General features: G+C 39.9%; 1 protein-coding gene and 1 non-coding gene across 2 annotated transcripts; one reads left to right on the forward strand and one right to left on the reverse strand.

Moving 5' to 3' along the window:
* Nucleotides 1-745: 745 nt before the first annotated feature.
* On the reverse strand, nucleotides 746-13,546 carry LOC131249425 (serine/threonine-protein kinase STY13-like). The gene is made up of 6 exons (XM_058250216.1): nucleotides 11,999-13,546; nucleotides 8,042-8,163; nucleotides 7,389-7,600; nucleotides 7,119-7,293; nucleotides 6,341-6,475; nucleotides 746-1,251 (listed from the first exon to the last, which is right to left on the reverse strand). Exons 1-6 carry the CDS (start codon nucleotides 12,324-12,326, stop codon nucleotides 1,045-1,047), a joined length of 1,179 nt encoding a protein of 392 aa, XP_058106199.1. The 5' UTR covers nucleotides 12,327-13,546; the 3' UTR covers nucleotides 746-1,044.
* Nucleotides 7,626-7,822, forward strand: LOC131250473 (U2 spliceosomal RNA). The gene has a single exon (XR_009173398.1). It is a non-coding gene; the product is annotated as a U2 spliceosomal RNA (small nuclear RNA).
* Nucleotides 13,547-13,850: the final 304 nt, after the last annotated feature.

The raw sequence follows: 13,850 nt of genomic DNA on the forward strand, positions 1-13,850 counted from the left end.
CATCTAAAATTCAAACCAATTCATTGAATGTGAATAGTATGAGAATGTCAGTAGTTGGCCAGAGCCTGCCAATGTTTTCAAGTTCTAAACCTTCTATTACTTGACCTGTAGATATTCTCTTTAGAAGAAGAAGAAGAAGAAGAAGAAAAAGAAGAGGCAGCAGCCATTAGATCTCCCAACCTAAAGGGTTTTAGATCCATGTACCATCATGATTTTTAAGACTCCGAAGAGTCTGATGCGACTCATCCGACTCAGGCTTACACAGTTTAATCAGTACACTACAGCCTATAGAGTTACCGCATCATATAAAACTATAACTAAAACCTCTAAATTCATGTGGTATGGCCCACTTGAGTTTTGGAATAGTGTGAATTTTGCCTAATTATTTCATCAGATGAACGGATTAGATAGCACATAAACACCACATTGGGCCCACATATCATTTTACCAATATCATTGCCGTTGAAACCATACTTAATTAGGGATGGCAAGGGCCTGGTTTGGGTCAGCCCAGCACAGGCCTAGCTAGCAGGCCCGACCTTAATCCTGAGACCAAAGATTGATAATAATAAAAATCCCTATTTCTTACTTCGATTTTACCAATCTATCCGTTAATCAAGTGGGCCATACATGCACAAAGAAGTAGACATTTTAGAGGAATGAGCGGATGGCCATTCAAACAGATTCTGAAAAATGGATATGGATTCAATAAGAGAAATCAATAGCAAGGATCGCTCAGCCAGCGTGATTTTCAACCAGTGGCCCATCAACAGATGGGACCCGATTTAGATGGATGGCCTGATCGACCTGCCATGGGTCGACACCCACTACTGATCCAGCAGGACTTATGATACAGGCATTACAAGCAGTTTAGAAGTTAAGAACAACCCCAAAGCACTAGCATTCCGGGTGACAACATACACGAAACTGCCTTCCTTCGACGTGTATATATGAAAGAAAGAAAGAAAGAAAAAAAAAGAAGACGAAAAGGCAGAAAGAACACAGGCCAGAGAGAGAGAGAGAGAGAGAGAGAGAGAGAGAGGATCAAGGACCCCGAGCTGCACTGAAGCAGAAACATCCATTCACCTGATCGTCAGGGATCATGCCGCCTCCCTTGCTCGTGTCAATAGCCTCTAAAAGAGTCACCACCTCTGCCATTTCAGGTCGCTTCTCCGCATTTGCATCCCAGCACTTGCGCATGATGTTCGCAAATGAGTTTGGGCAGCAACGAGGGATTTCAGGTCGCAAATTCTGCCAAATTCAAATAAGAAAAAGATGAAACAAACTCCCACCAGAAACCATACTTCGAAAACTCAGTGACTCAACTCGACAGGAAATCAAGTCGAGTTATTGTGAAACTTGCTTAGGAGTCAGATTTGGTTCAGACTCAGCTCGACTGAGTCAGCTCCCCTACTCAGTCAATTTGACACAACTCAACATGACTAGAACCAAGTCACTCACTTGAGTCAGCTGAGGGACAGGATTTACCAGCCGACCACATGTGAGTTCTGTATTCAAATTTGCATATTTTTTTATTCATACTATTTAAGTGTAATTAAATTCCTAATTTAATTACTAAACATCGAGTTGAGTTTAATCGAGTCTTTGAGTCAACTCAACCCAGCTGGATATTGGGTCGAGTTGAGTTTTCAAGTTTTTATATCATGCTAGAAACTGGTCGTTTCAGTAAGCCGGCCATGTCCCGTTCTCTTAATGCAATAAGTAGAATGACAAGCATATCCAAACTGTGCTTCCGACTGTATCAGAACAATTTCTTGTATTGCAATGATCAAACAATGAAAACTCAAATCCGTTTCAGTGGTTAAAAAGCTATGGATGTTAAGGGGGTGTTTGGATCATAAGTTACTTAAGATAAGCTACTAATGCCTTAAGTAACTTATCTTGGTTTCTACATATTAAGCTGAAGTGATTAACTGTAAGTAAAAAAGTTACTTTGAATTCATCATAAACCATTCTTACTTACCTACTGCTTCAAGTAGAAAAAGTAACTTATTTGGTGGTATCCAAACGGGCCCTAAATGTCCTGCTTCTTTTTTTCTTAGAAATCATGACTGATTTTAACTTCTTTTTTCTTGTTTCTTAGTGAACGATTATTGAGGAAGATTTTCATTGCACATTTGGCAACATGACGGACGTCTGAGATATCGACTCATTCATCAGGTGCGGTCAACCATGAAATTACCATGGACCCATTTTAAAAAATCAGGCAGCATGGATGTTGAATATGGAAGGTTGGTCAGGTTTTCTAAATGGCTTCTTTTTCATGAACACAAAGTCCACGTGATGAGTGGCCCAGCCTGATGTTTTGGCCAGGGCACCCAACAGGCAGTCCAGACTTTTCACACGACCACATGCATGCTGTTAAGATATTCTTCAATCTCCATGTCCTTAGATATTTTCTTTTCTTTTATTAGATATGCTGACCAATCTGGAAGAACTAGTGAAGTAAGATCCGGCTGGCGTTTTTGCCATTTCCCTGAACAATTCAAATTCAGTGGTACGCCTACTAGCTACTAAACAAAAACTTCAGACAAATGCAAATGACTTTTGTTTATTTCTCAAATTCTACAGAGCACAAGTCATATAAACCATGATAGTCTAAGATAATGTAGACATGGCATGAGCATTCGTATTAGGTACTGACCAAACCCGAGTCGGGTTGTCAGGGTCCTTGAGTCAAGTCAGGGTTGGAAAATTCCCAAACTTATTTGAAACTAGATTGGGTCAGGTCGAGCAAATTTGGGTCAGGTTAGGTCAGGTTGGATAAAAATGCATGTATTTGGGTCAGGTTGGATCGGTTTAGGGTTAAGTATAGAGGAATTTGAGTTGAATTCAGGTTAGGAACCTTGGGTTGGAATTCAGGTTGGGTCAGGTTGTGGATTGCGTCTTCTTGATATAAGGTCAGGATTACATTGACCCTCAACCCAACCCACCCAAGTTGCAGCCCTAATTGGCATCTAATGCAGACACGAGGTCCCAAATATGGAATGTTGAATACATGACACCTGAGGACATCTCTACAATTCATATGAAACCAGTAAAAACTAATATTCTATTAGCATTAGTTCTTAAAAGCATAGGAAGAACAAAACTCATTGATATAAACTTTTGAGTACTTAAAAACTATATTAATAGTGTACAAATAATATGTAAATAGAAGAAAAGAATCATGAAGGTGTTCTCCTAAGAGCAATGTGACATACATCCAATATGTGCATGATCAGAAGACTGGGCAACAAGACCCGACTCATTTGTACCTGAGTCAGAGTCGTGACTCACCAGAATGGGGCTGAACCGGAACTCACGCGAGTCGGGGGGGGGGGGAACTCGTGGTATCAAACCAGTTCAAGTCTGACTGAGTCCGAGTCAACTCGAACAAGTTGCATTAGACTCAACCAACTCTTTAAACCATGGATATGTGTCTGCGATGGCAACATTTTTATAAATGAAATGATCCCGTAGGTAGCATAGATGGTAACTACAGTAGTGAGGTAACGATCTTGGCTTAGCCGAGAATTGAAGTGGCCCTTTTGAAGAGTACGCTGGTCCTAGAATAAATGAAGAGCTATTTGTGATTACATTTAAAAATCACCAGTCAAGGAGGGCAACCATGAGTCCGGGAATGATGGGGTGACAGTCATTGCTCATTATACTAACTCTGTTGCTGGGGGTTCTACTATGCATTTTACATGTATCGCTAATCTAGACTGCCCAGATAGTGGGACTTGTGTAGATCAACTATATCCACATAATCATATTGCTTAAATCAATCTTGACCTCTGATTAAAGGGCATTTGTCTGTTGAATTTGAGTACCATCCATTATGTCCACCAATCCGCCAGTTAGGACCATATTTCCAATGTAATGATTGGGTTACAATCATGGTTCAAAAATAATAGAGCTATATTGTTATCCATATTGGCTTTGGTGAATACGAGTTTCAGGGGTGCAACGGGGGACTTGAAATATCAATCCCTGTGATAGTCGACGGGATGTACAAGATCCGATACAACCCAATACGGCCATAAAGACTTCCCTCAACTGTTTTCAATCTTAGATGAAACTTAGAAGCTCATTGTATACTAGATATGTGTATTAATCACCCCCGTGGGCCCCGCCCACCCTGAGTGTGCCCCTGCACCCCACAGGGGACCCCACTCGAGCCCGATGTGAAAATGCCCATGCATTAATCACCTCTCGATGAGGAGTCTCGAACACGAGACCTCCCGCTCTGATACCAATTTGATGCAGGACAATTAACCACTTGTTCTAAAAGCTCGAACTGTTAGAGCATGGCGAATTAATCCCTTTACCTCATAGCCCAGGCCCCACATCTCATGAGTTAGGACCTCGGCCGAACCCCTCTCATGGGCCCCAAATCACATAGGTACTGCCTCACATGGGCCGCCCACCCCGAGTTTGTCCACGCATCCCATGGGCTACCCCACACGAGCCCGGCGGTGTGAAATGCGCACTAATCACCCCCGGTGAGGAAGTCTCGAACACGAGACCTCCCCTGTGGGCCCCACCCACCCCGAGCGTGCCCCTGCATCCCACAGGCGACCCCACTCGAGCCCGGTGTGAAAATGCCCCTGCATTACCAGAACACAAGATTTGAATTGGATTGAATGAACTGAAGTGGAATGGACCATATTGAATAAATTTGGGAAAATGGGGTAAATGGGATTTTTTTTCTCTTTCTCCATTTTCTTTTTAGTTGTGTGTTTCAATGTAATTGGCCATTTTGTCTCAAAAACAAAAATCAATTTAATTGGCCATAATCCACCATTCATGCTTGCTTTGTGTTTTGATTATGCCTATTTGGTTGACTTTCAGCAGATTAGGCTGAAAAATAGCATTTTTATCAAAGGATAACTACTACACCATTGAAAACATGTTTTGTTTTTTTTTTTTTTTAAATTTTTTTTTTAAAAGATAGATTATAGTAGTCTCACATTTTCCATATTTTCCAATAAATTTTCAAATTTTTTGGGTAAAAGAATTGGGTCCATTACAGGTTGTATTGGCTCATGACTCATGACTTGTCAATTTTCAGATATTTGAACAATCAAGATTTGGGGTGTGTGTGTGTACCATGAGGTCGACCTCATGGGTGCTTCCCATGAGGTTGAGCTTTGTGGGCCCCACTGTGATGCGTGTTGGACATCCACCCCATCAATCAGATGCACCATTCCATGGTGGTCATGAGCCTAAAAATCAGTTCAATCTATGACTTAGGTGGGCCACACCACAAACAACAGTTGAGAGTAGTTACCCACCCATTGAAACCTTCATGATTGTTTATAGGGCCCAATGAGATGTGGTTTAGACATCCAGCCCATACATTGTGTGTGTCCCATTTGGATGAAGGATCACACCAAGGTTCAGCCGTATCCAAAACTCAGGTGGGCCCCGCCAAATGCTTTTAGATATTTTAGAATGTTTTCACACTGTTTTAGATGGTGTGACCCACCAGAGTTCTATATATGACTGATTTTTAGGATAGATAACCTATAGGGGACCCACCAAATACACGGTGTGGATATCCGATGCACATCACGGTGGGGTCCACACAGCTCGACCTCATAGTACCATTGGGCAGAGATCTTTGGATATTCAAAGTACATGAGAAGACACTTCTAATAAAAGCAGGGGTATTTTGGGAACTAGAAATTGTGGCTACTATCAGTCCAAAGGTTCAGATTTCACCCGCAAAATGCTTGCAACGACGAACTAGATTTTACCCGCAAGAAGCAACATATCTAATGGGAGTAGCCTGCTCCTCTTCTCTACTTGTAGCCCACGCTGACAGTACCACCAGAGATCCATGCCACAAATGTTGTGGATCCACGATGATGACATGTGCAACCCACTCCATACATCTATTGTGCCCTCATGTTAGGAAAACAGGCAGATCTAAAACTCAAGTGGGCTATAACACCAGAAAAAGTGGCGATGGGTTACCCACCATTTAATGGGGAGCATGTGGCCACATGCCCTCACCTCGTCTCTCCCCTTTCCTCTCTCCATGTGCATCAGACATGCCTTACACCCTAGTGTAGAGTAAGAGAATGCCCTTCCAGCACCGTATTCGTTGGTATAATTCCCAGCCTTTTACCCCACATGATTCTAGAAGACCCGATATTATGTCACTGAATGAGAATCACATTGATGAAAGTTTCATAATGTTTCTTGCCATTGGATTTCTAAAAAATTCAAGATAACTCATGTTTGTAGAAAACAAAGTAATTTAGACTTGCAATTGAAAGAATAATCTACATATCTAATCAAGCGGGAAACATATAGTAGACAGACAAACCTGTCGCACAACGGCTGATGAGACCTCTGCGAAACTGAGATCAGGGTATGGCATGTCACAGCAGTAGATCTCCCATAAGCATATGCCAAAGCTGTACACATCGCACCTTCTGTTGTAAGGTTTACCATCGAGAACCTATACAGAGGACTTTGTTAGAATTATGGAAGTGAAGCAGCAAGAAATCAGCACTCATTTTCAAGTTCTCGGAACCTATACCCAGTTCACGGTCTCTTGTTCCAAAAGTCACTATCTAGTCTACCATGTGTATCTTTCACTATTTGTTAAATGGTAGTGGCCCATCCACTGTACACATGGCATACATGCATTTCAATCAGATCACCCAAAAATCATGGGCCACAATTTAGATGGAGCAAATCCTGAAAATATAATTATTGTGACTCCAACCATCAAAATGGTCAGTAGAGAGGAAAATGGTCAGAGGTCCTAATTCAAGAGCCTACATCAAATTGTTATGATCAACCAATCAGTGAGACTTTTGGGTTCTGCTCAATCCAGAATGGGGCCACTGATCTGGCTGGTCTCAATTGACGAACCCATATAGCATATGCACCATGAATTAGTTACCAAAATCCAACAAATGGTGAAAAACACAAAATAGCCTGGTCCTTCCTGTAGAAGGACAAGTGCCCATCTTCCCAAGTCTGAAATGCATATTTCAGTCACCTTTTAGACTGTAGTGGGTTTCAGACAATAAAAGTGACACAATAAAAGATTTCCGCCTCCTAAATATTTTTAAAGATTAACAAGCTTTGCACACCTCTGGGGCCATGTATCCAAGGGTACCAGTTTCACCAGTCATGTCCTTGGGATTCTGAGCTTCGACACGAGCAACACCAAAATCAGCAATCTTGAGATTCCGCTGAGAATCTAGCAGCATATTTTCACTTTTAACATCACGGTGTACAATCTTCCTCGAATGGAGATAGCTCAATCTACAAAATCAGAACAAAGGAAGCATATTTAATTGTGTGGATGCCCGTTTGCAAACATTTGCATTTCAAATGCAAGAAACAACCGGCGCACTCACCCCCTCGAGAGGTCCAAGGCGAGCTGAATCACAATCTTAAAGGCGAGCTTCTTTCTTCTATTTTTTATCAAATACTGTTTCAATGTCCCGCCAGCAAGATACTCTACGACAACACAACATGCTCTTGCTGGAAGGAAACTACGGTTGGCACTATTTGAAGGATTTTGAGTTGGAATCTTGAGTTCAGAAGTTCCCATCGACGCTCCGACAAACTATGTAGCACAAAACACAGAAGTCACAATTTGAATGAAAAGGTTAAAAGATCAGGCATAGTATATGTTCTTATCAGTTTAATATCTGTTACATGGCCCAGCAGATCACATGATATTAAATTAGTTTCTTGTTGGAGAGGGCCCACCACAGCAACTTGGTGTTGGGCCCCTTGAGCGTTGACACCTTTGCATGGCACTACTGCATGGCCTGGCGCACCCCTAAAAAAAAAACTCACTATGTCCTCTTGCCAGCCTCGAAGACTGAAGAAGACCAACGTAGCATAGGAACTAGAAAAAAGCTAAAAAAATCCAAAGAGACAGTTTAAATCCAAAAAGCTAGCTTTCCCTAAAATTTTGATAAAGGATAATTTAAGGCTTACACCTTTCTTCATTAGAATGATTATCACTCACAAAGGTTTGAAAAATACAGAATGTATTTACCTTTGTAACATTTGGATGGTCGAGCTTATGCCAAACGGCGACTTCCTGCCGAAATGATGCCCGAAGAGCAGCGGTTTCAGCATTTGTGGCCATACCATCCTCTCCCCAATCCAACACCTTCACTGTAATGCGGAAAAAAAAATATGCGGTGAGTTTAATGTCAATAATAGGAATGACTTAATATATGTTCTCAAGTAATTCTTTGACAAGCTGATGATTTAGCCATCTCTCCTTCTCACAACTAAAATGGTTGATTGTCAATGGAAGAGCCGTAAGAAATCATGAAACTTAGGTGCAGCCAACCTGGGATCGAATAATGATACAATAAATGTGAAGTGAGTCTTCATCATATTTCTAGAACCTGCTGACTCTACTTCAAACTCAGTTGAGTTGACTTGCCAAGATTTGAAGCCAAGTCCTTACGGAACTAAGTTTTGAGACTGACTCGGCCAGGAGTTGGTCAGACTTGTCGAGTTGACCCACAAAATAAGGTTGACCTGGTGCGACTCAGGGTGACTCAAGCTGAGTCACTCGGAATGTGAAACAGGAATTCAAGGGTACTTACCTGCTTGGGTGGATCTGGTTATCGGACTAGTCAGTTCACTACCACATCATGGCTCTCGATGATGGGAGTGATTGTTTGTGGTTTTGGAGAAAAACCTAAAAAGAGAAGGATGCAGGATTCAAACTCATGAGTTCAATGAGATGAAGTGGCAGCCTCCACCACTCAGCTACAAAGCACTTTGCAGATAGATATTGTATTTTATAATACTTATAAGAGAAATAACTATTTTAATCTTCTTTATAATTACAAATATTTTAATTACAATTATTAAATATCGAGTAAAGTTGGGTTTAGTTTTCGAGTTGGCCTGACCCAGATGAACATCGAGTTGAGTTTTTGAACTATGATCGTCACTAGAAGATACCAATCATGCATACAAAAAGTCCGCACCAATGACCCATTTTGTATGGGAAACATAAACTTTGGTTCTGAAATAAACACACTATGCACCAAAGACATGAACTTTGCACTCGTTTCCTGTCATATATAACAGAGCTTTAGAACTTGCACCTGTGTGTCCGTTTTTCATGTGATCCACAGATTTTTGCTCTGCAAGAGCTAAGTTCAGGTGAAGTTATTTTTAGAATAACTTCATTTTGACATTATCCTGTTTGGATGCACTTCCTCAAAGGGGAGTTTCCAGAAAAGGGGTTTTTAGGCCTGCTTTTTTGGTTGACTGGTTTTTGCCAAGTCAGCCATTTTAGTGCCTACTTTATTGAGAGGAAAATGAGATGGGGTTGGAAAAATGCATCCAAATGCACATGTTCAACTGCCGTTTGGATCAAAATGGCATTTAGGAATCAAACGCCCTTGTAGAGGGTGCATCCAAACGGATGCTAATTTTAGTGATGAGACTACCAGACTAGGGGTGAAGTTATCATTTTATTGTTTTTTAGGACAAGAATCATTGTTCAGTGTTTAAACCAACTTCCTATTCCCTTTGGGGTTTCTTTTGGTTAGAAAACATTCCCAATCATATTGGTTCCACATTGATTTAGGAATCAAGATTTTGGACTAGAATTAATATTTTGACTCATCTACAATATTGTTTGAGTGCTGATGTAATAAAGGTTTTGGTTATTGAATGGAAGTTGATTGTTTTTTTAATGTTTTCATATGATAACCTACCAGTTGAAATATTCCTCCTACATTGCATTTTATGTTGTATGTTTGTGGAAATCATTAATTAAATATCGCCTGGGTAGGACTATCTTTCCTCTTCCCTAGTGTCTTGGATGCTTCTTTGATCCTTAGTTGTTCGATTCCTTTGACCATCAGTATCTCCTTGTCTTTTTCCTCACATGCTGCACTCAAAGAAATCGCGAGTAAGCCCTCTTCAGATTGATCCCACACAAGCAATGGCACTCCGGGCCATTCTTTTCAAATATGAAACTCAAGGTTCCTGCCAAAATCATGTGGATAGTATGGATCAATCTCAATCTAGCAAATAATACCACAAAATCTTGCAGGTGAACCAAGTCCTATCTAACTCAACCAACTCAGATAACTTTGGTTCCTAGAAAAAGACTACAAATCATGTTCTGGTCATTTTCTTCCATTGATTTGGGCATCATGGATTGGAGAAAAGAAGCTTTCATAGCGTTGAGTGTTCTAAATGGATATCAAGTGCGAGAAAACAGAAATCTAAACCTCTTTCAACAACCCAAAGCGTGGATCTGGCGATTAGAGAATTTCTCTAGTATTGAAGATACTTTCCTATTTTTGCCCTTTGTTTGCTATGATTATGTTTCTTTCTTTCTTTCTTTTTTCCTTCAAATGAATGCATGTGGAACTGAAGTATACATATTTTATATGCATGTATTTTTATTTTCTTTCTTGAATTATTAAGGAATGTTCTTCACTTTCTGGTCATTTTTAGTTCTTTTGTTCTACTACTTTTGTTGTTACAGCTGTGCCTTTCCATATGTAATCTGGATCAAGAAATCAAAGAAAGAAAGAGGCTAATATTGAAAAACAAATCTGCCTGGCTTATAACCTTTGACATTTGGGAATGCTTTCAGATTAGTCATTATCTCCCTAACTGAAACTTTGCAGTTTTGGTCCTAACTACCTCAGGCCCTGGTTCTCTATGGGAGGGGTGATGTTATTAAGCTCCACTTTGATTGAATTTCTCCCATTTATACATTATTTATTTAACTAAAGAATTAGCCACCTATTCTTTTCTTCTTCTTCTTCTTCTTTTTTTCCTTTTTTTTTGAATGACTGGGTTTCCAAAGAGAAAAGAAGAAAAGGCCAGAAGAGGCAATGGGTATCTAACAACAACAGATCTCCCTCCAATCCCTCTCTAACAAGAGATCAGACAACTCCTTTGCCTCTCTCAAGTAAGAGCAAAGTATACATCCAAAATGATTAACCAAATGTCAAATATCTTTAATGGTAAAGGATGCAACCATTGCAGATTTGATGAAGATGCCCACATAATAACAGTATTAAAAGGGCCCTAGATTCCTCTTCATTAGAATCAATAGTTTCCAACAGGCCCTAAAAGTCACCACATGGTATGACACACCTAACAGATGATGTGGCCTTTCGGCATGTGCCAAGTGGTCGCATAGAAGTTTGTGAGTTAGAGTTGCATGTGATCATAGCAAAACTTCTTAAAGCTAAGAAAAGTTTGTCTGCTTACTTCTAGGTAGATTGGAGATTATGATTGGCATCTCTTCCCAAATTGAGATGGATAACCAAACAAATCCCATCATCAAAGATTTTTTATTTTTAAAAAAAAGGACTAATTTTAAAATAAATAAATAAATAAAAACAACAGCTAATTGCATAAGACAGAATCAAATCTTACCCTAAAAAAAGGAATCAGGGTAATATACATAATTTAAAGAAAGAAAATGAAAATTAATGAAAGAAGAATCTACTTTCTTTTGTTGTATAGAACATTCAAACATGGAACAACCAATAAGTAATTCTAACTCACTTTCACTTCCTCTGAAGTCATGAAAAACCCATTTTTAAGGATTTCTCTTTTTCAATATGTAAATTGGGATCGGAACGGCTGCCAAAATGTTGCAACATGAGGTGGCATCCAATCAAGTTCTCAAAACCACAAGTAAGGCTCCCCTTTGGGTAGATAAGCTGAGATCAAACCCATGCATGGTTCCAAATAGCGGTTTTGGACTAAGACTTCCCTACTACAAGTCTCCCCAACTCATTCCGTTTGATTGTTCTGTCCGTGTTCCCAACTGAAAGCATACGATATTTTGAACCATGAACCCATGACCTCAGTGTTGCAACAAAAAGCACCATAGAATTGAGCAACATGCTTGATCCCAAACAGAAACATACCAAGCACTTCAAAAATTCAATTCCAAAACAGGAAGTTAATGAAGAAACAAAAGAGAGCAAGTGCATTGCAGTTTTACCTGCAACATCCTGGCCGTCATAAATGCCTTTGTACACAGTACCGTACGTCCCATGAGCTATAACATATTTTATATCCAACTTAGACAGATCGATTTCCCATTCTTCCTTCGGCCTCGGGGCTTCTCTATCCCTTGACCACACCCTACTGAGGTGTTTCTCTAGCTTCACATCCAAACTCTTCAAATCGATCTTATCTGCCCTGAAGAACACATCCTTACTACTAATGCTTGCGGCACCCTTCACCTTCTCACCCGGACCGCCCACCCTAACATCAGATTTTGTGGCTATTCCAACATTCTCATCTTCGTCGCCCATCCTTGAATCCATATTCCCAAATCGTACCCAAAGATTTGAGCGCCCAAAATACCAACAAGGAAAAAGGAAAAAGAAAAGCGACTATTCCAACACAATTGAAGTTTTCCCAAACAGAAAAAAAATCAGCAATTCCTTAAAACGCATGTTCTCATCTTCATCATCAAATTCGCAAATAGATAGAAAAACAATTTTAAAAAAAAAACCGAATCCAACCAATTACAGCGGAAAAAAGCAAAACAGGAAATTTAAAGAAAAAGCTAGTAATCCAGATAAGAAACAAGTTCTCGACACAATAAGAAGAGCCAACGAAACCCAATCAAAACCAATCCCAATTCTGTTTGATAAGGACCCAAACCATCCAAAAATCAAACAAAATGGAAATATCAAATTCCCACTGGATCAGATTCCAAACCAATCGCCACCCAAAATCCGAAACTTAAAAATAACAATAGTATTAATAACAAATCCTTCCCTTAAGATGACAATCCAGACAAGAAACAAGTTCTCAACACAATAAGAAGACCCAATGAAACCCAATCAAAACCAATCCCAATTCCGATCGAAAGGGACCCAAACGACCGAAAAAAAAAATCAAACAAAACGTAAAAAACGAATTCTCACTGGATCGGATTCCAAACCAATCGCCACCCAAAATCCAAAATCAAAGAACTAGAAGCGAACCAAAGAGACCCAAGCTCAATTTTCCAAATCACCAATCACAAACTCCCAACGCTGCCAAAATTAAAATTCCACACAATCAAATTCAATACAAACCCAAAAAGCCAGGAACTCAAGAATCCCCAAATCCCAACCAGTACATAGAAAAGACCCAATAATCGAAGAAAACTCAAAAGACCCAATCCCTGTGGGAATCCAAAGACTCCAAGGAACCCACAAAAATCAAGGCCGAATGGTTGAAAGAAGGCCACAAAAACAACAACCCATCAAATAAAAGAAAGCCCAGAAAAGCAAAGAAACGAAACCAAAAACCCAAAACAAAACAGAAACACAGTAAAGGAAAATTCAAAAAAAGGGAACCCAAGAAGGGAAAATCCCAAAGAAGAGACGGATTCGTTGACCGTAGTATGAATTGAAAGAAAGAGTAAGAAAAGCGAAGGAGAAGCTCAGCCGATCCTTTTTTTTCTCCCTTTCTTCTTCTTATTTTTTTTTTCTTTAATTAGAGAGGAATGAAGGTGGAGTAAAAGGACCGGCATGACGTCAACATCATCCATCCGTTATCCATTGTAACCAATGGTCCAGATTTAAAGAAGAAGAATCAGAGGGAGAGAGAGAGAGAATGCGCCCTTCACGGCCTTCAAAAGACCATTTATGACCGACTCCAACAAACAGTTAGGTCGTTTTACCTCCGTCGCGACTCAGAATCCAACTCACTAATTATTTAAATGATCTGAACTGTCCATGAAAACTTTCTTAGGCTGAAAGATGATCTTGACCACCTCTATCTTAAAAATAAATTTTCAATGGTTCTTATTCAAATACAAGTATTTACTAATTATATTATCTAAAAAGCAAATC

This window comes from Magnolia sinica, chromosome 6 (genome assembly GCF_029962835.1).
Source record: "Magnolia sinica isolate HGM2019 chromosome 6, MsV1, whole genome shotgun sequence".
In the NCBI taxonomy this organism is placed as follows: Eukaryota; Viridiplantae; Streptophyta; class Magnoliopsida; order Magnoliales; family Magnoliaceae; genus Magnolia; species Magnolia sinica.

Excerpts from the sequence above, each read along its gene's own strand:
- LOC131249425 (XM_058250216.1), bottom strand. The coding sequence starts at position 12,326 with ATGGATTCAAGGATGGGCGACGAAGATGAGAATGTTGGAATAGCCACA. Across the intron at positions 8,164-11,998 it reads TGACGGCCAGGATGTTGCAG|TGAAGGTGTTGGATTGGGGA; the intron begins GTAAAACTGCAA and ends TCCGCATTACAG. Across the intron at positions 1,252-6,340 it reads CATCAGCCGTTGTGCGACAG|AATTTGCGACCTGAAATCCC; the intron begins GTTTGTCTGTCT and ends TGAATTTGGCAG.